This window comes from Pyxicephalus adspersus, chromosome 3, assembly GCF_032062135.1.
Source record: "Pyxicephalus adspersus chromosome 3, UCB_Pads_2.0, whole genome shotgun sequence".
Lineage (NCBI taxonomy): Eukaryota > Metazoa > Chordata > Amphibia > Anura > Pyxicephalidae > Pyxicephalus > Pyxicephalus adspersus.
The window spans coordinates 35,831,425-35,856,560 of record NC_092860.1 but is presented as its reverse complement, the minus strand read 5'-3'; the positions used below and the strand labels follow the sequence as shown (position 1 = coordinate 35,856,560).

At 36.7% G+C, this 25,136-nt stretch overlaps 1 protein-coding gene across 2 annotated transcripts in view; it reads right to left on the bottom strand.

The window, feature by feature from the left end:
- The window catches only part of JAK2 (Janus kinase 2), a 99,920-nt gene that overhangs the window by 59,690 nt on the left and 15,094 nt on the right, over nucleotides 1-25,136 (bottom strand). Inside the window, exons 2-3 of one of the 2 annotated variants that reach the window (XM_072404221.1) lie at nucleotides 19,056-19,139; nucleotides 10,413-10,651 (exon numbers count right to left, since the gene is read on the bottom strand). In XM_072404221.1, the coding sequence (XP_072260322.1) occupies nucleotides 10,413-10,629 (217 nt within the window). In that variant the 5' untranslated portion in view covers nucleotides 10,630-10,651; nucleotides 19,056-19,139. The remainder of the gene's footprint in view (nucleotides 1-10,412; nucleotides 10,652-19,055; nucleotides 19,140-25,136) is intronic. The other variant, XM_072404220.1, reaches the window with a different exon arrangement.

Genomic DNA, 25,136 nt, shown 5'->3' with positions numbered 1-25,136 from the left:
AGAGGTAAAAAGGAAAGGGGTGCAGCCATCTATATGGGCACAATCAGATCAAGGTCCATGGGGGGAGGAGGCAGTAGAGGATAATAGTGAGTTCCTATAAGCTCGAAAAAAGCTTTGGCGGTGCCATCACGTTTTTTCATAGTATGGGCAACTGGATGCAGCCCCCTGGCGTCTAGGTGCCCTTAAACCACAATCCATGTAGCCCAGTGTTTGCTTCTGTAAAAGATATACAAAACGACTCCAATCACACAATACTTTTAATTTGTATTCATTTTCAATAAAAAACTTAAATGTGTAAATCCTACTGAAGCACAATCTCAAGCTTTCTGCATTTGCCCTGCTCTGTCCTGGCCAGTCAGATTTCATTTTAATGTTATCAAAAAGCCTTTCAAAAAAAAAAAAAAAAAAAAAAAAAAAAAAAACGTGAATGAAGGTGTATAACCATCTTGAATAATATGTAAGGTTCTTTTTCATTTTTTGCTACTAACTACTAACCAACTACTACTAACAAAGAAACAAACAAACAACGGGCAATGAGTACATTCAGTTTTGGTCTGAGCTGCTGCATACTTTAATTTGCTTTAGTATGTATGTAAGAATATAACCTAACAAGGCATACATATTCATAAAACACAATTCTGTAAGTTTAAGGTCCTATTGCACGTGTCCTAATGCATCAAAACAAAAATGACTTCTATTGTTTACAGTGGATCTGATTCACAAGTATGTGCTGCTGCTGCCCGAGTATCGGATCAAAGTTTGTTGAAGTCTATGGAAGATTATAAAAAACATACTATATGCATTTTCCTGCTCTGCAAATGCCCTACCTATATCTGAGGGAGACTGGTCTTCTCACGCCTCCTTAGGTGACGAGCACAAAATTTGAGAATACACAAATGTGTGAAAGAATGAAAAATACAATCAAAAAGTAATAGAAACTTTGAAAACTCTATTCCTCAATTTTTCCCAAATTTATTGCCAACACGTCACTCCTATTGTGAAACCAAAAAACATAAAATTTCAGTAATGAGTTGCAGACGTGTGTGTGTGTGTGTGTGTGTGTGTGTGTGTGTGTGGGGGGGGGGGGAGATAAAGTTATTTTTGCATATACAAAGTATGCAAATGTGAATCTACAATTCACTGAGAGAGAAAAAAATGACATGTAAATGTGCAACGGCTGCTTCTAAGACACTCTTTTGAGGATATCATTCACTTCCTATTTTATATAAAAAGGAAAAAAGGGAGGGAAAAATTCAAAGGTTATTATTTCGAAGGTCTTTTAGAAAACAGTCACCTGAAACAAACCTATATGTGGAATCTATGTACTCACTATTGTCTTAATTCATAAAATTAGCTATGAATGACTGCTAATAATGTCCCTCTCCATGAACATATGGCTGTTCCATCATAGAAAAAAAACAATAAAAAAAACTTTACCTGTTATCTAGAGATAGGTATGCACAGGAATTTCAGTAAACTTTAAATGTATTTAATAAAGTAAATAGACAACCATTACAACACTTCAGCTGGGATAACTGCCTGAAACATTTTGAATTCAAAGAGTAGTCTTAAACATCCTTTATGGTATTGCTCTGTCATACTGCAATTTTGGAACCAAGTTTCATTACATGAAAAACATTGCTCACATTTCTTGGAGAGAATATACCGTGTGCTGCTTTATTTCATTGTTTTTCCTCAGGTATATCGTCAACATCACCTGGTTTTGGACATTTTTGTCTCTTAGCAGCTAAAAAATATATTATGGCAAATTGGATACACAAAGACTCTCCCTTCAATAGCCAATTAGTTCAAATACCTCATGAATTCCTGTAAAGTAAAACTGGTAAAGCGGAAAAAAAAAAAAAATGGAGCTGCCATCTTCTTTACTCTTCTTCTGCCTACATAACCCGATTTTGCACTATATTTTTTGTAGTGTTGTATAAGGTTTAATTATAAGCATTATATATGTTAGTACAGATTTTCATTTAATGTGAGTTTTTCATCCCATTTATTGTTCGCTTTTCCTCCTGCAGCCCTTTCCTCCCTCCCCATCCTCCCCCTCTCCTCATTCCTCAAATGAATCCACTGTTCATTCTCTTCTCCCCTGACAAAAAAAAATAAAAATTCAACTTTTAAGCAGTTATGAGATGCAGAGACGAAGAATGCCACCTCTGCAAGATAGCCAAGAAAATCATTGGTGTCCTTGGTAACTGACCCGGGAGGCACAAATTGCTGATGGCTCAAGAAACCCCTGGCAACCTCTGGAGGAAATCCAGGGATCCCTGGAACTCTGGTTTGGAAACAATGGCCTACATGGTATGCAAAACCTGCTCCGAACAGTATTTTATATATTGTATTAGAAAGTAGGATTTGTAGTATCCACTCCCCCAATCCCCATTGGTTGTGCTTGGTAGAGGTTGTTTTTTAAAGAAGTGTTCTTTAGTTGTCTAAAGGCTCTTTTCTATAGCCAAAAGAATAGGGCTTGTTTAAATTCAAATGTCTGTGCAGGTGAATTTACATGAGTAAACATTATCATGTGGTGCCTGCAGCCAAGCCCACAAACTAGACGATAGATGTTAAATTTTCAATATAGACAACCTACATATTAAATTGAATGGGCCTTTAAATCCCCCTCAGTTGAATGATTATCTTTTTTTTTTTTTTTTAACCTTTCTGTTTTAGTATTTGGGCTGCAGACAAATCTAAAGTGGAATTAGAACATGAGAAAGGGAAATAATGATGGAATTGGTCAATGCTCTAGGAAGTACTTTTATGTTCATGCTGAAACCAATAATGTAAGCACACAATTATGAAAAATGAAATTGGAGGTTGGAGTGGCTAAACTGAAACAAAAGAACAACATATTTTACTTCTAAAAAGGGAAGGAAAACAATTTCCCTAAATGAGATCAAAATGTAGACTAGCCTTTTGAAAATGACAAGCAAATTTCCTGGCACAAGCAAGAAAAAAAAGTAAGTACAAAACAAAATCACTCACTTTCAGAAGCAGGAACAAGATTTGTGCAGCTTCAGTGTACATGTTCTACCTTACAAAGAGATGTATGTATAATGAATTTACTAAACTTTGACCGCCATAAAATCTGTTTTCTGTTTTATTGATTCTTTTTTATTATTATTTATTTCCTCATGATTGAATTACTCTGCTGCCTGCAGGAATAGGATACTGGGTACAAAACCTTCACCTAGGTGGCCAAACTTCTCAAACTTTGCCAGTCAATGAATGAGAAAGGAAAATACATTTAAGGATGTATTCATGAACAGAAAGCTGCATTCATTAGATTTGTTTATATCGGACTATAATTCGGTTTTAAGCTTTAGAGGGTCATGTGGAAGAAAAAAGAAGGCGAAAACTATTTTTAAACTTACCCATAGTCCATCCAAAACTGATATTTGTTTTTGGAGATATCAGAGAGAACCTCAGACTTTGGTCATGAGAAATCTGTCCTTAAAATCCCAGGTTAGAGACTTTTATAGGTGAGGTTCTTTTCTGCTTATTGGACTTTTTAATATTTACAAAGGAAATAGTAACAGAAAATACAGTACAAAGATCTCAACTATAATCCTATAAATAAACATACAGTAGCATAAATTACTGACATGTCAAAACATACAGCAAATAAATATTTATATAGGAATATTTCCTCAGTATCCTCCCATTCAATGATCATTCTGTACATTGTGACTCTGTACTAAGTCACAAGGTGAGAGGCCGATCTGTGTTGGAAATCTGCAAACTGAAAAAAGCGTAAGGATTAACATGATTGTATCACCTCCGAGTCAAGGTTTTAAGGTGCGTACACACTTCCAATTTTTATCGTTCCAATCGAACGACGAACGATCGATTGGGCAAAAAATCGTTCGTAAAAAAGTAACCAACGACGCCGACAAACGAGGAAAGTCGCTGGAAACGAACGACCGGACCGACGGATCGGATTGGACGACGATCGTTGAACATCGTTCGTGTGTACGGTCGTTCGTTGATCGTCCATGTTCAGAGCATGCGTGATGAACGAACATCCGTTCACTTTCCTGTCGTGCACATAGTTCCTCTATCGCTCAAACGATCGTATCTATTGTGTGTACAATATCTACGAACGATCGTGTCGTTAACTCTATGTGCAGAATCGTTGCTATACGATCGTTCGTATATATCGTGCAGGATCGTTCGTTTTCCAACGATAATAATTGGAAGTGTGTACGTAGCTTTACTCTTGGAGAAAAGTAGAGATAAATTAAAACAAGGAAAGCAGGGAGATTGATAGAAGAACCCTATATATAGTGAAGACAATAACTGGAAAAGATATTTGTGTAGTATTACTTACATCCAGGTAGGTTGCAGTAAGCCATCCAAATGGTATACAACCTGTGAGAACACCTCTGTTTTCACACTTTCCTAGGGTAGATAGTAATAATCAAAACATAGGAAGAACCAAAGTTCAGTTCCTCAGAGATAACAGGACAACAGTTCTGTAAATGTTTATATTACAAAGATGTCCAGTGTTGAGGAGAAGAACTGAAAGTGTTACAAGAATTAGGGAGATCTGGTATTTATGGTAAAATCTATTTAAAGAGGAGGGAAGCCACCGATCTGCCTTTGTCAAGATAAGCCAACAACACCGTTAATATTAGCCAATAATAAAACGTGCAATCTTACTGTACTTTTATCTCCTATCTAATGCCTTAATCTCCTACCTGACGCCTTAAGCAAGGTAGGTTCCCAATGTGCACACCTTCTATTCGGTTATTTCTTCATATAGAATATTATACAATTCCTTCAACAACCGTTTTCTTTATAGAATTCAGCTGACTAGATTAACCCCATATACGTTTCAATATACGAGTTACAGGCGGAAACAATCACTAAATTCAGAGTTTCTAATATATTAGGCCTAAACCACTACATACTACTTATCATTTATCCTGGCATATACTGAACTAATTCTGGCTGGGCAAATCAAAACTAGCATACCCAAAACACTTGATTTTAGAGACCTGGGTATTTGTACATTCTTATAATGGGCCGGTTAAACTACTCTAACAACCTAAAATAAGGAACCTTATAATGTCCAAACTCCTATTCAAGTTTCGGTTTTACCCTTCTTTACATTTTTGAGTACTAGTTGTTGTTCATTTCATATTCAACTTGGTCAAAAGTGTCAGCAATCTCACAAAGAGACTCAAACCCCTGCGGAAGCCCCAATGGGGCAAAATGCGTTGGGATTTCTGAGATATTCTACAGAACACTGTCCATATGAGATGATAAAGACAATACTATTTTGACCTGTTTTTACCTTGTGTTCCTAATATTGTCACCACCACTAGCATAGAAGGTCTATGTTGGTGATAGGGTCACGGCTTACAACTTTGTAAGAAAAAAAAATTAAGAAAATTCTCTGTTGACAAATTCACACCTACTTTAAGCCTGACTTTTTACACCCCCCGCCCCCTCCCCCTCCCCTCCTTTTTATATTCTTAATCCAGGCTAGGCAAAATCAACATTTGACACTTTGGATATCCCTCCTTCGCCCCTTTCTCCCCCCTAAAAAATAAAAAAATCTATTTATTGATGTAATTACAATAAAACATTATACAAAAAGTTGAATATGTGACAAGTTTGTTCTGAAAAAGTGGCTAGTAGCCATGACGTTTAAATGTAGCTACAGAAAATAAACCAAACCAACATTTTAACATTAGCATCTTGGGAACTTTTTATGCAAAACTCATTTTTAGAAACCATTTTTTCTGGTATACAGTTTTCTCCCGGGATCCGTTTACCCGTGTGCACCAGCCGGCACTTTTCAGCAACCACCCGGCTGTTTTTGAGTGGTTACTGATGAGTTGAGGCATAATACAGGGGCTGCCACCCACCTATAATTTCTTCCCACCCAGCTTAAAAAAAATTCCGGGTTGAGCACTGGGTATGTAGATAAATTTCCAATCAGGAGCAGAATGTGAGCAGGTTATCCAGACCTACAATCTATTCTTGCCTGTTATGTGCAATAGGCACTTGCTTAAACAAAGTATTGCTCAGGTCACACTGTATCCATATTTAATTATGCGCATTAGGAAATTTGCAACCTAAAATGCTGTCATAACTATCTTCCCAATTTTGAAGTCACATAGCTAAGAAGAAATGTAGTCTCTTGTTTTCTATAGCAACTGGAAGGAAAGATTTTTATTTTAAGCATTTTAGTTGAGATTAAAGAAGAATTTGGCTTGTACACATGGTTTTTCAAGGCTGCATACCAAGCTCAGAGCCACTGTTAGCATATTCTGGATCGTGTAGCACGCCTTGGTGCCAGCTGATCTTTGCCTTGATGTCTGCTATTCAGAAGCAAGACAATTAAAAGCAGTTACAGAACAGAAATAAATTTAGTTATAAAATATCTCACAAGCACATTACCCCAATACACCCTCCATAATGCGAACTATTTTGTTAACATACTAGCATTGGCAGCAGACTACTGACAGCATAGCAAGTCTGCATACACCTAAGCAAAGGCTCTGTTGGAGAAAGTATTTTACAAGGAAGGATGCCTTGTAATTAAAACACAACTATAATAATGACCATTCTTTAAAGAAGTCTTATTATTTAAAACAAGCATTCAATGAAAAGAAATATAAATATATAGTAGTTTTGAGTCCAGGGCTTAACAAGTACAGAAGTCAGCAGGGAAGTGAATACCAGTATTGGTATACCCCTGAAGAACATATGACAGCCTGCAGTTTATTAAAGTCTGCAGTTTAAAAAAGATGCTGTAATAACTTCATATCTCTGTCCATACAGATTCTTTATAAGGTGACTATTTCGTTAAAACCAAGTTCCTGCAAATGATACTTGCCCTTTCTGCTGCTGGCAAAACAAATGACACATTCATTAAAAAGAAATCAACATTTAAGAATTCTTCTGAATGTGACATTTCCAAGTGCGTGATTCATTGTGCCTTATCATGTGCCATGAGGCCTCATATTGGCCCCTCCATTACTGTGCACCTTAGTGACATGAGCAAGAAAAGAAACTGAATGCAGTGCAAGGATTTAGTAGTTCTACAACAACCAGATTCAGAATACTTCAAGTGGAAATAACTGTTCTGTTGCAGGTGGAATACTTTGAATTTTAGCAACTTGTTTTAAACTATGATATAATAGTCAGCTTTCAGTGTTACAGTTTGTCCAGATGTGATGAGAACAATGAAAAGAATACAAGTAATCACAAGTCAAAGGAGTTAGTAAATTGAACAAAAGATAAGGTGTATTTTGTGGCATTTTAAATTCCACCTCACATATGACCCATCAATAAACATATCAAGCCTTGATATATATTTTATTTTTAAGATATTTCTGACCAAATGTGCATATATATATATATATATGCCCTAGACTAGTACTAGGGAAGTATAAAATAGACTTAAGCTGCGTACACACCTGCAATTTTTCTCGTTGGAAAGGATCTTTCACGATCCTTTCCAACGAGAAAAGACTACAAGATGCATGAACGATGCTGTACATACAGCAACGTTCATGCTCTATGGAGAGGGGAGGGGGAGAGCGACGGAGCGGCACCCTGCTGCGCGCTCTCCCCTTCCCTTACGATCGGTCGTCGTCCATCGTCCATGGATCCGCCAGGACGGTCGTCGGACGATGGACGACGACCGACTGTACACACGGCAGATTTTCGCCCGATAATTGGCCGATACCGATTATCGGGCGAGAAAAATTTGCCGTGTGTACGCAGCTTTACAGTATACCATTATGCAATATGTGATTGCTATGTCTTAGATTGTGTATTTTGTGCAGGGCCCCTTACTGCTACTACAGACAAAATACAGCAATAAAATGAAAAGAGCTAGTTTCCTTCTATGGGATTACCAGGCAGGATGTCAGCTGTAAACGTTAGGAAAATGTTATCCTACAATGATATTAGTACTTTGTAAAAAATATGTTGACTGTTGCTCCAGAAAGTAAGTTTATTTAGTGAATGCTTCTAAAGGCTGTCACATAACAGAAGGCACGGTGGCTCGGAGGTTGGTGTTAGGTCCCAGGTTCAAATCTCAGGCAGGGCAGCTGGCAGGTTTTTCGTCCCACATTCCACAACATGCAGTTAGCTTCATTGGCTGCCTCCCAAAATGACTGTGCTAATGACATACTACTATGGTGGGACATTAGATTGTGAGCCCCTTTGAGGGACAGCTAGTAACTATGGACTTTGTGAAGAGCAGCCTAATATGTTGGCGCTATATAAATACAAGTTAATAATAATACAAACCACTGCATAATAAATTCTCCTGCAAAAGTTCAAATGAAGCTTTAGAATGGCGGGGAAAGATGATGTAAATGACTTAAGACCTGTCAGCCTCTCACCAACAACCACAACATGTTCAGAGTATTTCGGAAAATACCAATTGGCTTTGAATATCACACAAAATCTCCAGTGTTTACAGAGAGGGGTTTGATAAACGTAAAATATCCAGCAAGTATCAGTTCTTTGTGCAAAAATGCCTTGTTGATGTCAGAAGTTGGGGAGAATTGCAGAAGCCAATCAAGTTGATAGAAAGGTAACAGTAAGGATTCTGATACTACTGTCACAAAACTCAGATCATCTCAAACTGGTGTCTTGAACATGACAATGATCACTAAATCTCAATCCAATAGAGCTTTCTTGGAATGTGATAGAACTGGAGATTCCAATTTTGGATTTGCAACCAACAAATCTGCAACAACAGCATAATGCTATAGTTTCAATATGGACCAAACTTTCTGAGCACCTTGTTAAATCTATGCCAAAAAAACTACAACAGTTCTGAAGGCTAAAGGGTGTCCAACCCAGCAGATTGTACCTATTAAAGTGGTTGGTGTGTGTACCCGTGTGCAATATTTATATATTCACACACATATATATTTTATTTAGTAGACTAGTCCAAACTTCTTACTTGTACATAGTTCACTTTTTTATAGTATACTATTAAAATTTCTAAAATAGTTTTCATTGTATAACCAAATAAAGTCGAACTAAACTCGTTGGACGGTGGTGAACTTCCGCCATATTCAGCCAGTATACTCTGCATACTTGCCGATTATGACATATACTTACCCTGTGCAGTCATAATGTCCAACTGCTACATACCATGAAAACCAAGCAAAAATTCCTAACAACAAGACTTTGCATGTTAACCTACAACTAAAGGCTCCTGTATAGGCGCCTGTGCTGTCAAAAATGCACACTTTCTGTCACTGTGATTACAATGGAGGTGAAAATACGGTAAATCTCAAAAGAGGCAACACTAAAATAAAACCCTTATAAACAAATTAGACTTTATTATAAACATACCATAATAAGCTAGTAGTAGGCAGGAACAGGAGAAGCATACTAAACAAAAAATGCACTACATTAAGTATGAATCTATTTATCTCTTTATCTAGGTTACCCTCTTCAGGATAGGTAGCAGTAAAGTGCAACTTGATTAACTGATCATCTGCAAGTGTGACAACCTCTATACCAGCAGAATATTTGGCAGTTTGTTGGCCTGAAGCATTCAGGTGTTAACACAATGCCACATAACAATGATCATAGAGAAGCAACTGCTGCGGTCTAACCAAGTAGGAATGGTTATGTGGCCATTTTCAAACAATTTTTCATCATACTAAAGTGAGAAAACATTCAATACAGTTGTTAATACTCCCAGGAGTGAGCATTACTTTTCATTCACCTCAAAGTCAGACCATGTATGACAATACCAGCATGTTAAATGGTAAAGTTAAAAAATGAACAAGAATGGTTTGTTTGGAAGGGTTGCCAGGAGAAACCCTCCTCTCTCCAAAAACAAAAGAACATGGCAGCACAGCTTAGATTTGCAAAGTTGCATCCAAACAAACCCCTTTATTTCTGGAACAATGTCCATGTGGAGGAATGAAACACCTTTAGTAGCAATGCCTTATAGTAAAAGTATTTGGGCTTGAAGGACCTGGGCATTTTGCAGTTATTAAGTTGACCATGACCCTTTTTGTATACCAAAAAACTAAACTAGAGTCAAATGTAAAGCCATCTTCTGTACAACAGCAAGGATTCGGCCAAAATATGCCATCATGGTGTTACAAAAGCCCAATCAAAATTCAGACTTTAACCCTATTGAAATACTGCAGTCTTCAAACAGCTGTGGATAAACATGTTGTATACATGGTTTAAAAAAAAAAAAAAAAAAAAAAAAAAAGGAGTGAGCCAAAACTCCTTGACAAGGATGTGAAAGACTGACAAAGTCAAACAATTACTTTAATTTATTGCTACCAAAGGTAAACAAACACTTGTGTGATGCACTACTTTGCACTGAAAGTTTAGTTTACCCAGAAAATGCTAGTTCCACTTACAAATACATAGTAAAGTGTGACTGTACCTACCACAAGCTTTTGCTGCAGTGATACAGATCTCTTCTGCAACATATTCCCCTGGAGGTAATGTAAGATAATCTCCATCAGGTTTGCCCATTGCATGATAGAGAAAAATATAGAAGCCTGGATCACTTGGCTTTGTCACGGATTGCAGCAGGACATCTCCACTTGGGCGAACAGCAGGAACTGTACTTATGCTCATTTCTGTCATTGTGAGGCAAGCCATTACACTACTTCATGCGTGTTACCTGTAAAAGTAAAAAAAAAAATCAACATCAAAACATGTACCAAAATTTTTTTAAAAAATGGGTCAGTTTTACATTTTAGAATTTTAAAAAGAGCCGTCAATTAGAGGGGGCTGGCAGGAAGGGGGTTAGGAAAATCCTGTAGATAAGATTCAAAGTGTCAGAAAAATAAACATATCACAAACCTTAAACAAACATCATGTTGCATACAAATTATTAGAGAAATGAAGTGGAAATCAACAACACTTCCCAACAATGTTAACAGGGGTGAGTCTATACACTATACACCCATACACGGAGAAGAAAGTTGGTTAAGGCTAAAATAACACTTTCCAAATTTCCAGAGCAATGCAGGACTCATTATATGCCATATGTAACACATTCTTTGAATACCTTTAACATAATAGGGGTCCATTCAACCTTAAACTATAAAAAAATACATTATGGTATATGTGTGTGTAAGTATATATAAACAATAACCCATGAACATCACAATCTTCATAGACCACTCTTCAAAGTAACCTAAAAAAATGCTTTATTAGTGTTGTAGTACAAGCTTTACACAGTAAGCCGGCTCCGGTTCTGGAGACACAATTGGTAAAATGTATGTTTCCATGAAAGCCTTATTCTACAAATTGTTATAGGAGACTTCTTCTTAAGAGAAACCAGTGTTGGAAACCGTATTACTTGGTCACGTGTGAATAAATTATTTTACTTGCCTTCACTTTATTTATTGATTCCAGTGTATTTGGTTTGGGAGGTGGGATGGCACAAACAAGAAATCAGGAAGGCTGACAATAACAATCTGCAAGGTGCATTTAGACAGCACTGGAAAGTGAAGATCACAAAATCACGAGAAACCAAATATTTTACATTTTTCATTAAAACGTAGGGTTTCAGCACAATCTAATATTTTATTCTGACAGTGTCGTGGGGCAAAATATAAAAACAAAAGCTTAGGACACCTCCAAAAGGCTGTACCTGCTGCATCAAACTCTAAATCTAGCGAAGTGAATATTTTAAGCATCCATGTTGAATAATATGATTTATTAGTATAAACCTTTAGAAGTGAAGTTCACAAATTCAAAAACCTATTGTGTAGCGGTGTCTGCCTGAAGGGGTGCACCTATCCAGACAACAAAGATCAGTCATGTCTTTTAGGTTTTCGTGACGGAGGTCCTACAATTGTTCACTACCTATTTCCTGTGACTAAAAGTCCTTCACCTTTTAATTTAAACACAAGATATCCCCTATATTGAGAATGAACAAATAGAACGAAAAGTAGGGTTTTTGTAGGCAAATGATTTCAATTGTATTTATAATAAAATCAAGTAGTACATTTCAACAAATTCAAACAGTTTGGTATGACCTAAGACTTGGGTCTTGGTCATTACCAACTTGGCCCTATAGGGGCACTAGACATTCGACTTCTAACTAGAATCTACAAATCCTTGGTAATTATGTCCTATACATAAGTCTATTACCCTCCGCGTAATGACCAGGTATTACAACAATCATATATACAGCTGCATCAGATGTATTACTCTTAAGAAAAACTATAAAGCATTCAAACTACACCACCACCTAATATATCTACAAGCAACCATGACTGAAGTTCAGACAATTTCTGCCCATTCCATCAAATAAAATCTATTTCTGTCACACTTGAAAAACAAACATTGCAATCACCAGTGTGTAAAATACCACAGCACATACCTGCCGCTGTCATGATAGGATAGTCGGGAGACTTCTCAACGCTGTGTAAGCATGAAATCATCAGCTAATGATTAGCTAATGCCTTCAGTGGTTGAATGTAGGGTTATGTTAAAAGGGTAAGACAGTATGTGAAGCTGGGGAACTTTAGCTGAACTTGGATCTTTTTGGACTGTAGAAACATTTTTCTAATGTGTGGTTCAACAAACTATATTCAGAAAAACAAGAAATAGTGTTGCTATGGCAAAAAAGGTAAAATTCACAGCGCTTAAAAATGTGTTAACACCATATCAGAGTTTGTAAGATTTGCTAAAAGCTTCAGCATTTCTGAAAAAGGGCTTTCAAAAAGTTTTTTGGGGCTTGAATTAAATAAAAAAAACACACACAGAATGCTGAAGGCCAGTAATCCTTTTTGGTGTTGCTCAAATTAAGGCTGCACTTGAGGCAAACATCTAATTACACTGTGACTGGACAGTAAGGAGGGGATAGTAGAGGAGGTCATCTTTTCCCCCCCACTCTGTGCTCTCCCCCAGCATACCCACCAAACAATTGCCCTGGTGCTTAGTTGGCAGGATACCCAGCAATCCTGGTAACAACAGCATGTGCTGGGACGGAAAGATCTCCCACGTGCCTACACAGGAATTAGATCTTCCTGGCTCAAACAATCAAGATGGCGGAAGATCGCAATGCGGAACAAAAGGGAGAAGATGGGAGTGCTCTTTTTTCTGTCAGGGAGCGGGCAAGTAATTAACTTAACATGAGGAGTGTGCATGTGAAAATTTGTTCTACATGTTTTGATAGTCAAACAAAAAGCAGCGGCATAAATTCATTGAAGTTTTTTATCCAACTTAATAACTGGATCCAGTATTGTGTTACTTCTGAATTGTCTGCTAAGTCAAAATGACCATGAAAGGTAAGCGTTTTGAATCAATTCGAGACAAAGGCAGTGATGACAGCGCAACTAGGGACACTCAGAAAAAAGGACTTTCAGAACTGCTTCAAGGGGCAAGTACAATAGAAAAAGTGTGTTTGAAGCAAAGGGAAAATAATTGGCAATATGTATCACTTACTGTAATAAACATTCATTGTATTTTTTGATCTCACCTTATATATCACATTCCATGAAGTAATTTACAAACGTGATAAAACAACAATATACAATTAGTTTGCATTCTTAAAAGCTGAAATTGTTATCCCCTTACATTATAAATGATGTATTTACAAAATAAAAAATAAATACTCTCATTACAAAATGATGGTAATACTACAAATGCAAAGCAATGTTGTTTGACTTCGCAGGCAGCAGATCTACTAAACTGAATAAATATATTTATATTTCATTAATAAACCTTTTTCATACACATTTTAGACACACTACACATAAATGCTGGGTTTTAAATTCATGTCTTTCCTTTAGCCAGTAATAACATAAAAGAGCCCACCCTAGAAGTATATTGACTGCAGAGAAACAGTTTTTCCCGTTACAGTACCCCATGGATGTACCTAGTATGTCAATAGCACAAGCATACCAGGGGCCCTGAGCTCCTTCAGCAAGGGGAAGAAGCTTAGCCAGCCTGTTCAGCCCATGTAAATACAAATTCATTACGAGTGTCCAAAATTACAGACTGTGCTGCCTATGGATCGAATTCCTTGTTGTGGTCCTGCCACAATGTTTTAAAATGTAACTGAACATAATCTAAACAAAATGCATTTTTCTACAATAGAAAGGATCATCAGACGGTCAAAGTTATACATAGGTATGCAATTATTGTACATTTTTACTGTAATCTGATTAATATCTGTTTAATGCTTTAAAGTCTATGGACCTGATTTATCAAAGCTCTCCAAGGCAGGAAATGATACATTTTCATCAGTGAAGCTGAATGATCCAGCAAACCTATATATATAAATAAATAAATAAATATATATATATATATATATATATATATACACACACACATACACACACACACACACACACACACACACACACACACACACATATATACAACAATAAACAAAAAACAATTTGTCTCAGCAATTGTCTAAAGGCAGCTCAATTTCCTCCAATCCGATTTTCAGAGAAGCCACAAAAGTCAGAATGTCGGCTAAGCAAATAGAATATTTAGAAAAGGGTTAGCAATTTTTTTTAAAGCAAAACACGACCATTTTTTACCCTTAGCACTGATCTAGTTACAAACTGCATGCACACTGTGTGCACACAATCAAATCTTTTAAAAAGACTGCACTGGCAAGTCAATACAAAGCCTAGTAAAAGGATATTTACTACTAATACTGCAACACAGAACAAGCAGGCGTAAGCACAAGACGACATTCAATAATGTTTTTATGATGAGGGAAAAAACAGATTTGCGTTGTATTTGTGCCAGTAGGTACATCACAAAGTTTAAAAATCCAAACATTCTTGGATAAAGATTCCCCCCCAACCAGACAATAAGATATCAATAGTGGCTGCACAATCAGTATGAGAAGCTTTTCTGTTTACCAGTACAAAACAAATGAGTGTAAACCGGACTTTACACCAAGGCTATGCAATGAGTTCTACTGTCTGGGAAAACCTGTTAATATAATACAGCAGGGGGGAAAAAGTGTAAAGAATACATAATGAAAGCAAACATTTTTAGCCTAAAATCCAGAGCCATATTAGTGATATATATATATATATATATATATATATATATATACACACATACATATACACACATACATACATACATACACACACACACACACACACACACACACACACACACTATGGATATCATATACACCATCCCCACACAAAAGCATGCTTGTGGCTGTATCGTGCTTTGATGTTTTTTTTTTGTTTAGCTGGTGCCAGTAAGCTGAAGAAGAATTTCATCTTTTAATATGACAGTCTCCTCAAGCATACATCCAAATCAACAAAGGAACAGAGTAAAATTAAAGTTTTGGAATGGTCCAGCAAGAGCTTAGATCTAAATCTGTGGTGTGACCTGAAGGGGGTTGTGCACAAGAGATGCCCTCACAAATTGACAGATTTGGAGCGCTTTTGCATTGTGCTTTAACAAAGTATTAGTTTAAAGGTTGTGCACAATAATGCATGTCATACTTTTTTTCCTGTTTGTTTGCTATTTATTTAAATTTTAAATATTTTATTTAAATTGTATATATTTTTTAAATATTTAAATAATAAAGGTTCTAGGTTACATTTTTGTTTTGAAAGGGTTTATTGTGGTCCCATTTTTACATCTCAAAAACCTGGCATTTTAACAGCACTGTGTACACTTTTTTATCCAGTGTAGCTCAGACGTATTTTACCGAACTAGCAAATACATATGAGCGTTATCTGTGGAATAGAACATTTTAACATAGATGGAATTAGAACAGCTTCAATCCACAATCTAGTGTGAAGCAAGAGCATACTGATAGTTTGGCAATCATATTATAGAGAATGCCCTGGACATGGAAAAATACTTGTATTTTTTCAGTAGCTCATGGAAAACTACTGCTTTTCAAGTCATACGCATTGGATACTCCAGCATCTGTTTTAGCAGCAGCGCTGTCCATATTTAGGAAAGCCAGGGGATGACTTAACATGTAATTGCGCAGATACAAGATGAGATTTGTTTTACATTAAAAGAAACATTCATTCAATGCAGTCCTAATAAAAATCAGGTTGTGTATCCGTTAAGGATAAAACGCCTTTGGAAGTACTTGCACTTTTGAAATGCAAAAAGATTTTGATGTATTGAGTATGCAAGCCATTCACAAAACTAGATCAGCAGAAGATTGCAGAATGAGCTGTGGCTATGAATGCTTTGACATCTTTACAAAAGAAAGCAGTGCCACAATAGCACTATTACTGTAGGTTATTTGTTGACAGTTGTTTTCCCATGTTAGACATTTATTTGAAATACAAAATACAAGGGCTGTTTGACAAGTAGTGAGCCTAACATAATTTTTTTTGTAAAAACTCTGTCAATTAATGAAACATAAAGCCTTAGATGAAATTTGACGAAAAAGTATAAGTATATTTATTATATTTTTTAAAAACAAATTTAAAAATTGTATGTTGGCGATTTTTGTTCGGATGAAGAAAATCAAGCACAGAATGGTCATCAAATTCCTTCACTTTAAGGGCCAGAATACTAAGGAAATCCATAAAGAGATGCAAGAAGTGTTAAAAGATGATTCCCCTTCTTATTCCACTGTCAGAAAATAGGTTGTCGAGGTCAAACAAGGTTGAAAAATACTTTGTGATAAAGAAAGACCTGGAGCACCCAAAGTTGTCACAATTGAGGAAATGATTGACAGAATTCATGATATTGTCCTCCAAGACAGAAGACTGACCACCGGAAGCATTGCTTGGAGTGTGGGGCTTTCAAATGAAAGAGTTTACCACATTCTTACTGAAGAACTTGGAAAGAGGAAACTTTATTCAAGATGGATTTCAAAACTTCGGACTCCTGACCAAAAGAGAGAACGGGTCAGATGCGTCTTTCTCGAGCATTTTAAAAAAAAATGAGCAGCAATTTCTTGAAAATTTATAATAAAGGATGAGACTTGGATCCATCACTTTGATCCGGAGCACACAAGTCAGCTGTTGCAATGGCCAAAATTCATGAATGCGGCTTTGAAACAAATTCACAGCGCTGCAGAGTAGTAACACTTAATTTATCAGAAACAGCACAGAACACAGCACAGAAAAAGTGGGCACATCTATCTAATTATTATCAGGGGAAGAATTAACAGAAATAGAGCAGAAAATTAAAGCCACGCGACTACTGCATAAGAGCAATGCATAACCAATTTATTGTAGCACAACAAAAACATTTACAAGGACAAATACTTGTCCATTTTGCCTAGCTTTCCTGATATAAACTTCCCCTTCCCTTCCCACCTAGGAGTCTTTGAGAGTTCACGGTTTTGCACATAGCCTTAAAGGGGCCTTGTGGAGCAAACTTTAACTTCGCTGGCCTACACTACCCAAACACCATATAAGAGTTTATTTTGATTAGCTCATGGTTTTAAAATGACTTTTTTTTTCTTTTTTGTAATAAAAAAGTACTGCCAGCTTTATCTGAGCCTTTGACTCACTTGGAAAGCAATGCAGACAAAGGTAAATATAAGAACAGACAATTACACCATTGAATTTGTTAAAAATGGGAGCAATGAACCATCTTCCTCATGGGCTATGTACATCAAATTACAAAAAAAACATACATTTCTGATCAGGGAAAAAAAAGGCTGCGTATCATGCCCCAGTTTCTGAGCTGTAAAGCACAACTTAAAAAGTTATGCCATCTATATTCTCTATTATTTCTGTAACAAGTTCTTGCTAAAGTATTCAAATCATCAACATAATGAATAGTAACAGACTCAAGCTTGCCTAAAATGTAACACTATACTGAACTTAAAATTCACCGATTAGAAAGGTAGAAGTTAGAAAAAAATAAAAGAACCACAAATGTAATGACCATGCATCAGGAGAGATGTTAAGTCATCAAGCTAAATAGGATAAAGAGCCTGATTATCATAAATATTTATATTAGTGGTACAGGGATATTGAATGTGTATTACTATGTTTTTTAATGGTCTTTTGCACCAAATAGTTTTTTGTTTTTTACTGGTAATATTGATTGGCATTGACACTACACCTTTTCAAAGGTTATTTAGTACAAGTATTAAACACCTAACAACTTACCCTGCTTAAAGACGGACGACACTTACAACCGGCTATTTGATGGGTACTCTATACAAGAACTGTACAGTGTACAGCAGTTCAGCTTTTCCCATTCATTCTTCCTGGCTCCATCCTCAGTCCCAAGTATCAGTGAACCAATCACTGATGCACGCCCACAGCTCTGCAAACTAGCTACTTTCTATGTTCCTCACTTAAAGCGTACCTAAGCTCAGAACTTTTACATTACATAGAGGGGGAAGTAAACATTTTGTTTGTTAGTGTTATTTTAACAACACCCGATGCAGCAGCAGCAACATCAACAATGAATGGGAGCGCAGAGCCTCCCAGGAGACATAGGTCACCCATTCCGGGAGGCTCTTCGGGTGACGTAAGAAGGACATGGAAGAAGAGAGGAGATGTTGGCACCTGGCCCTCCTTCTGCAACGGGACGATGGGGAACCCAATGGAAGAAACCTCTTAAAAGAAGAAGTAGAGTGTGATTTTTTTGTTTTGGGTTAGTTTTGGGTTTACTTCCACTTTAATAACCAGGTCATTGGAACAGAACCTGGTCGTTAAGTGAGGAGCATCTGTAGTAGGAGAGCAAGTCTCTACTGGCTACAGTCCAGCAAACTCAAAGTGTACATAAACCCATCTACACCCTTCTAATTACTTGCTCACAAGAAGTGAGCCAGTTTAAAGAAAACTTTATACAAAAAAGTCGGAAATAAACTTTTGTTGATTTAAAATTATTATATATATATATATATATATATATATATATATATATATATATATATATATATATATATATATATATTTTTTTTTTTTTTTNNCTCTATTTAGCTATAGGGACAATAGGTCTACAGAGCATTTTCACTGGTATTAGGAGGACATTTTTAATTTTAAAAAAACTTACACAAAACAAACCATATGTATTGGGATCCCACACAGAAATACCTAAATATGAACTTCTCTTATTCACTGAGTGTTGGTTTTTTAAAAACTTACTGTGATGTTGAACCACAAACTAATTCAGGAGCCGACTGTATTTCTGGCAAATCAGCAGTTTTTTTTTTTCTTGCACTTCTCCGCCTTTGGAGGAGAAAAAAAAAGCAATATTTGCAAGTGATTCTGCAACAATGCATCTTAACTGCCTGATCGCTCCGTGTTTCTGGCAAAAAGCTGAGCCATGTATGCTCAGGTTGACAGGAAAACCCAACTTCACCTGCATGTGCAGGGATGAATAGAGTTCAGGCCTGGCCAAAGATCACCTGGAAAAGGAAGAAGAGGAGCAAGATGTTGGCACCCGTCGCTGGTACTCGGTCAAATTAGTTGGTTGGGATTAGTTCCACTATATTATAATGACCTACTGACATCACAACTTTCTAAAACACTGACCTGTAACATGCATAAAAGAACAGCATGATGGAGAAGTTCTTATCTACTAGTATTGAGTCAGTGATGCAAAACTGATGCAGACTATACAAGCCAAGGTGTGGCTTACAATATCTTGGTATCTCAGCATCCTTAAGGACTGTCAGGACTGAATAAACTAATGTATAAGCACCAAAGTTACATAATCCTGGCCAATCAAGATGGCTGTAATTCCGTAAATCGGAAAAAGGCAGCACCCACACCAGAACGAGGACAGGTGAATGCAAGTAAAAAATAAAAAAAGCAGATATGTTTATTTTACTATAAAAGGGGCGATTGCCTGTCCCGTCTGCAATAAAGAACCCGCCTGGTGACTATTTTTTATTGTTTGTATTTAGTTCTGTGAAGATGTCAAAAGGATCCAAGGAAGCAAGATCACCTTTGCTGTTTCGCTATTGTCTCTTTAGAAATTGCTGTCAATTTGGTTCCTATCCCAAAAAAGCATGTAAGATGTCTTACAAAGTAAGGAAAATTGCCTTTTTCGGCAGAATAGAAAGTGCTAATTAGAAATAGGCTGGGCTTTCCTTTCTAGTTTTAAATTATTTCTAATCTTGTTTGATCACATATTAAGGTTTCTCAAAGAAATGATGACTACACAAAAAAATCACCACTGCTGCAAAAACAATTTATAAACAATGATAACAATCTGACAGTCAGCACATATATTCCAACATTCAGAGACAAGTTCATACAATTCTCATGTCTGCAAAGACCACATTCACAAATACAAAATGACAATAGTATGTTCTACAGAAATTCTACCAAATTAAAAAAAAAAAAAAACAGGATAATATTTTCATGATAACAGGATAATAGCTACATGATAACTTATTTAATCCATTCTGCAAACATTGCAGAATTCTGCACATTGATAGTTTTTGCTGGCACAGCTAACACTAAAATATTCATACCATGAACATGTTTTATTTGACCAGATTAAAACCCTACACCAATGCACATTTGTTCAGAAACTGCAGTGATCCCACTCAGCAAAAGAAAAGTAATGTAAAGCTGCACCTTGGTGACCGCTAAAAGCTGAACTCTGGGGACAGAACAAATATAACATTTCAAAGGTACATCAGCAGGTAGAGTGGCACATTCTCTATAGGGAAACATCTTTGAAGATTTTATGGCTTAACTGGTTCTCTTTCTACAGCTTTTTCTATTAATGACTGACAAGAAACTGTTCATACTGTCACCCCCAAGTAGATCACATCAAGCTCATAGCATCATTAGCACTAAAGTAAGTATGCTCATATGCCTGCAACAGCACCATTATTGTCTGCCAATCTCTGCTGAGCAGTGAAGCTGAGCCTAGATAATACAACACTTCCACCCAACCCACATCCCCAGAACTTCAGTTCTTCAAGATATGCAAGGTTTAATCCTAAATATGATTATACTGGGGCAAAAAGCAATACTTATATAGCACACTGAAAGATAAAATACAAGTTCATCAGCTGGAGAGTAGTATTCATTTACAAGTTCATCAGCTGGGGAGTTGTATTCATTCACAAATATGTATTATTACCATTGGACGGCGTTGTATGCACAGCGCTCCTTCATTCATCTTTCACAGTCTTTTGTTGTTGGAAATGATCTTTCACAAAAATCTGTGTATGTGTATATGAGTGTATGCAGCTTAAACCATGTCTTACAATGTATCAAAATGAAACAAGCTGAAGTAACCAACTCACCAACATGTAAGCACCTTTCCTTGCTTCTGTGATATTTCATTTGGCTACCTCCAAGATACCGCTAAAGCAGAGTTTCTCTGGGTTCCTCCAGAGATTGCTAGGGGTTTCTTGAGTAGTTTGTGACTGTCAGGTCAATTAAACTAATACCAATTATCATCTTGGCTATTTGTATGTTCCCACCAGCCAGCAATGTAGGAGGAATTCTCACTGATCACCTCGCTAATGTACTGTAAGCTGTAGATATAGTATTTATAGCAGGGGCTCCCTAAAGACCTGAAAGTTATTTCAAGTGGTTCCCCAATATTAAAAAAGATTGAGAAATACTGTACTGGTAATCTTGGCTTTCAATCCAGCCTGTGAAACCTATACAAAACCATAGGGCCTGATTTATCAAAGCTCTCCGTTTTGGAGAAGATAGACTATCACAGAACTATCCCAGCCTTTTCTTAAAAATCATTTGCTATAAATTAGAAAATTCATAAAAATTTAAAATAGATTATAAAAAGTTTGCAAAAAAAAAAAAACATGGCTCATGCATAGTCATTTTTAAATGCAGATCCCCGTATTTGTCTCAGCTAACTGCAATTACCTAAAAGGTTGGTAGGAGCCAATCTACTAAACATGCAATAGAAAATTTGGCTAGCCTTTTCCAATATGCTAGGGACTGGGTACTGGGAACTAGCTTCTATACCCACAAAGAGCTAGAGGAACAGATAGTAGCCCCATGGTCACTATGAGGGATGCTGCACTGCCTTTAATGCTTAATAAAAACATAGTATTAGGAGATACATCACATGAAGGAAAATTAACAACACTGTCCTCGAGAATGCCCGATTGTTCCTCGAAGGCCTTTCCACAGGGACGAGAAACCCTTCAAGATGTGGGAATCTAGAGAATTCACAAACTTGGGAGAAGGGATAGGCTCAGATGGTCATCTCATGACTTTCCATGAAAAGAGACGCAAATATCGCATTTCTGTTTCCTACTTCCTCCAATAATTACAATTACAAATCTGTTTCGGGGCTCAACTGTCACCCAGAAAGACATTCTACCCACAGATCTGCATAGATGGAATGCTGCAGGACACTGGACAGAAAAAAATCTCTGTTGTGGGTCCACGCCAGGTTGAGGGATGCAGCGATACTGGAGTACTGCCTTACCAAAATGGTGTAGGAGAAATTGGCGATTGTGATTGGACGCCCCCCCAGACAACAGGTAGTTAATACAGGCAGAATGGGCTAGAACGGTGAGGATAATGTTTAGCAGGAACTGGAATGAAATTCATTGGGCATACTGGGTGTTTAACTGTCCACCGAGTACCAGTTGGGAACACAGCATGACCTCCTGCCCAAAGTGTGAGAAACCATCACCTATTCCATTTCACCTGTTTTGGTCTTGTCCTGTGACCTATAGGTATTGGCTAGAAAACCTTGATTATATAGCTGTGTTGTCGGGTAGGTACCAAATGAGATGCCAGATCACCTTTTTATTGCATACAAGTGAGTCTGAGGAAACAGCCTCACCTCAAAGACTAAAAAGATGTGAATTTATCTGTCTTTTAGCCGTTAAAAAAGCGATATTATCTCACTGGCTCAGGGCAGACCAACTGAATATAGCAGAAGTAAGGGTCATCTCCATAAACTCAATAGAAATAAAATGCTTTTAGGAACAAAGAACACAAAACTAAACATTTATTTGCAAGATGGACAACATTTTTGCTAAATGATTTGACAAAGGACCAGCTGTTAGAGGTTATGAAAAGGTTTCAACACACAACTTGGTACGACACATAGAAGTTGGAAGACACACTTGGACCACTGGATGTGGTTTGAAATTATTAACAAAACACATGAGGGTGAAGGGGAGACCAACAGGTCCAATAACACCAAACTTGACTAGAGTGACTAGTTCTTGGGAAATTTGAAGGGAGGAAGGGTTGGAGAAGATTATATTCGGGTTAAGATCTTGTTTTTTGATTGTCATCGTAATTTATTTTCTATGATCTGTTCTTTAGAAGGTTCTGGTCCAAAGGGTATGTATATTTTGTTCTTTATTAGTAATTGTGTAAGCTATACGAAAACCCTTATGTCTTTTAAAATACTGCATCTACTGCAAAATTTTGTGGTCTGTGTTCTCTGGTTTATAGCAAGGTACAGCACTTTACAGTATGTATGCATAAAAGAGGTTTTCAAATAACTAAAGGAATGGGGACTGTCCAATTAGAAATGTGAACGTCCACCAGGCTTAGTAAATAAGAAAAAATAATGCTAACTTCAACCAATCACGTGCTAGCAAAACTGAAGAGTTTCTAAATGAGCTTACACTTGATTTGGTGTTCAAAGTGAATACAGGTTGACCTTTTTTTTACTTGCATTCACTTTATAAAGTAAAGATACATTTTACAAATGAACAGCTGCTACTTCATAATTAAATCAACCCCAGAGTGCATAGAAATAAACTTTGTTTTGGTATGTTTATTACTTATCTTAAGAAAACATCAAACAAATCTGCCTGGGACAATAAAAGAACAACAAACTCCCTGCCAACCATACACAAAAAGTATTATCAGTCTAATCTTTTCCATAAAATAAATGTAAATATTACCTTTCATGTTCATATATAAACACTGGAAACTGAATAGACCAAGAGCTCAAGAGCTGCTAAAGCCTTCAGCAGTTCCAATCAGCTGTCAGGCACAATGGAAAGGCAAGTCAATCACCCATAAAATAATTAGAAGCATGCCAGGCAATGTTAATGCAATGAAAGAATTTACAGATAAGGTTTAGCAAACTTTCAGTGGCATGTGATAACTTTACCACAGACCAGGGTCAGGATAGCAGATACCCTTGTATTTGTTTTAATTCTCAGAACTTCACTAAATCTGGCAGGAATGAGCTACTAAGCAGCCACATATTAGAGTAGATTACTTCTTTGGTAATTTTCCAATGCTCTGATCGTTCAATCATAAATTGGCCATATTACTTGGTCAGATCTTTCTCTCGTGCTTTTGAATGTTGGTGGGCTCATCCTCCAGACCCAGCTGTCATTGGAAGACTTAATGATTACCTTCTTTAATAAATCCTACCAATACGGCTCTAAAAAAGGAACTGGACGCCTCATTGTTTTCTTTTTTTACAGAAATTGTAAACTTCCCAAGTGTCTTTGCTTTGAGAGGGGCAACTTTTTGGGGAAACTGTTTTAAGGAGTCCTTTAGGCTTGTAAAAGATAAACTAGCTAAAAGAACACAACTCGAAGATACATTGAAAGATATTTAGCATATTCGATCTGTGCTTCCTTTAATTTAAGCCATTTGCAAAGGAGTAGCAATATGCAATCAATTAAAAAAATTAAATTGATAGGATATAGAAAGTTTACACCAGTCAAAAATGTTAGGATAAAGGCAATAAAGCAGATTCCATATTGGCATGGATGGCCTGGGATAAAGCTGGGCAGACACACCAAGAGTATTGAGAGACAGTCATGGTAATTTACGGTATGACCTAAAACATATTGCCAAAATGTTTGCAAACTAATCTACTGAACTATATTCTACAGTTCATGACACTAAACAGAAACTAGGTAATCTAGTAAAACATATTACATTTTCATTGAAACTGGAACTTAAAAGTAGTATATGTAGGCATTTATAACTGATTTAAGTAATAAACTAAAATAAATAGCTTCTAGTTAATACGTTTATCAATACTGCCTATTACAATGACTGTGAACACTTATGCCCAGGTCTACATGACTGTGGTCCTGGATTTATTGCAGACAGTCTGATGTGAGCAAAAAGGAAACCCATGTTAACTGAAAAATGTACCGTATTTTTCGGACTATAAGACGCACTTTTTCTTCCCCAAAACTGGGGGGGAAAAGTGGGTGCGTCTTATACACCGAATACATGTTAAATATAATTAAAAAAAATCATACTCATCCAATACCGCGATCCCGCGAT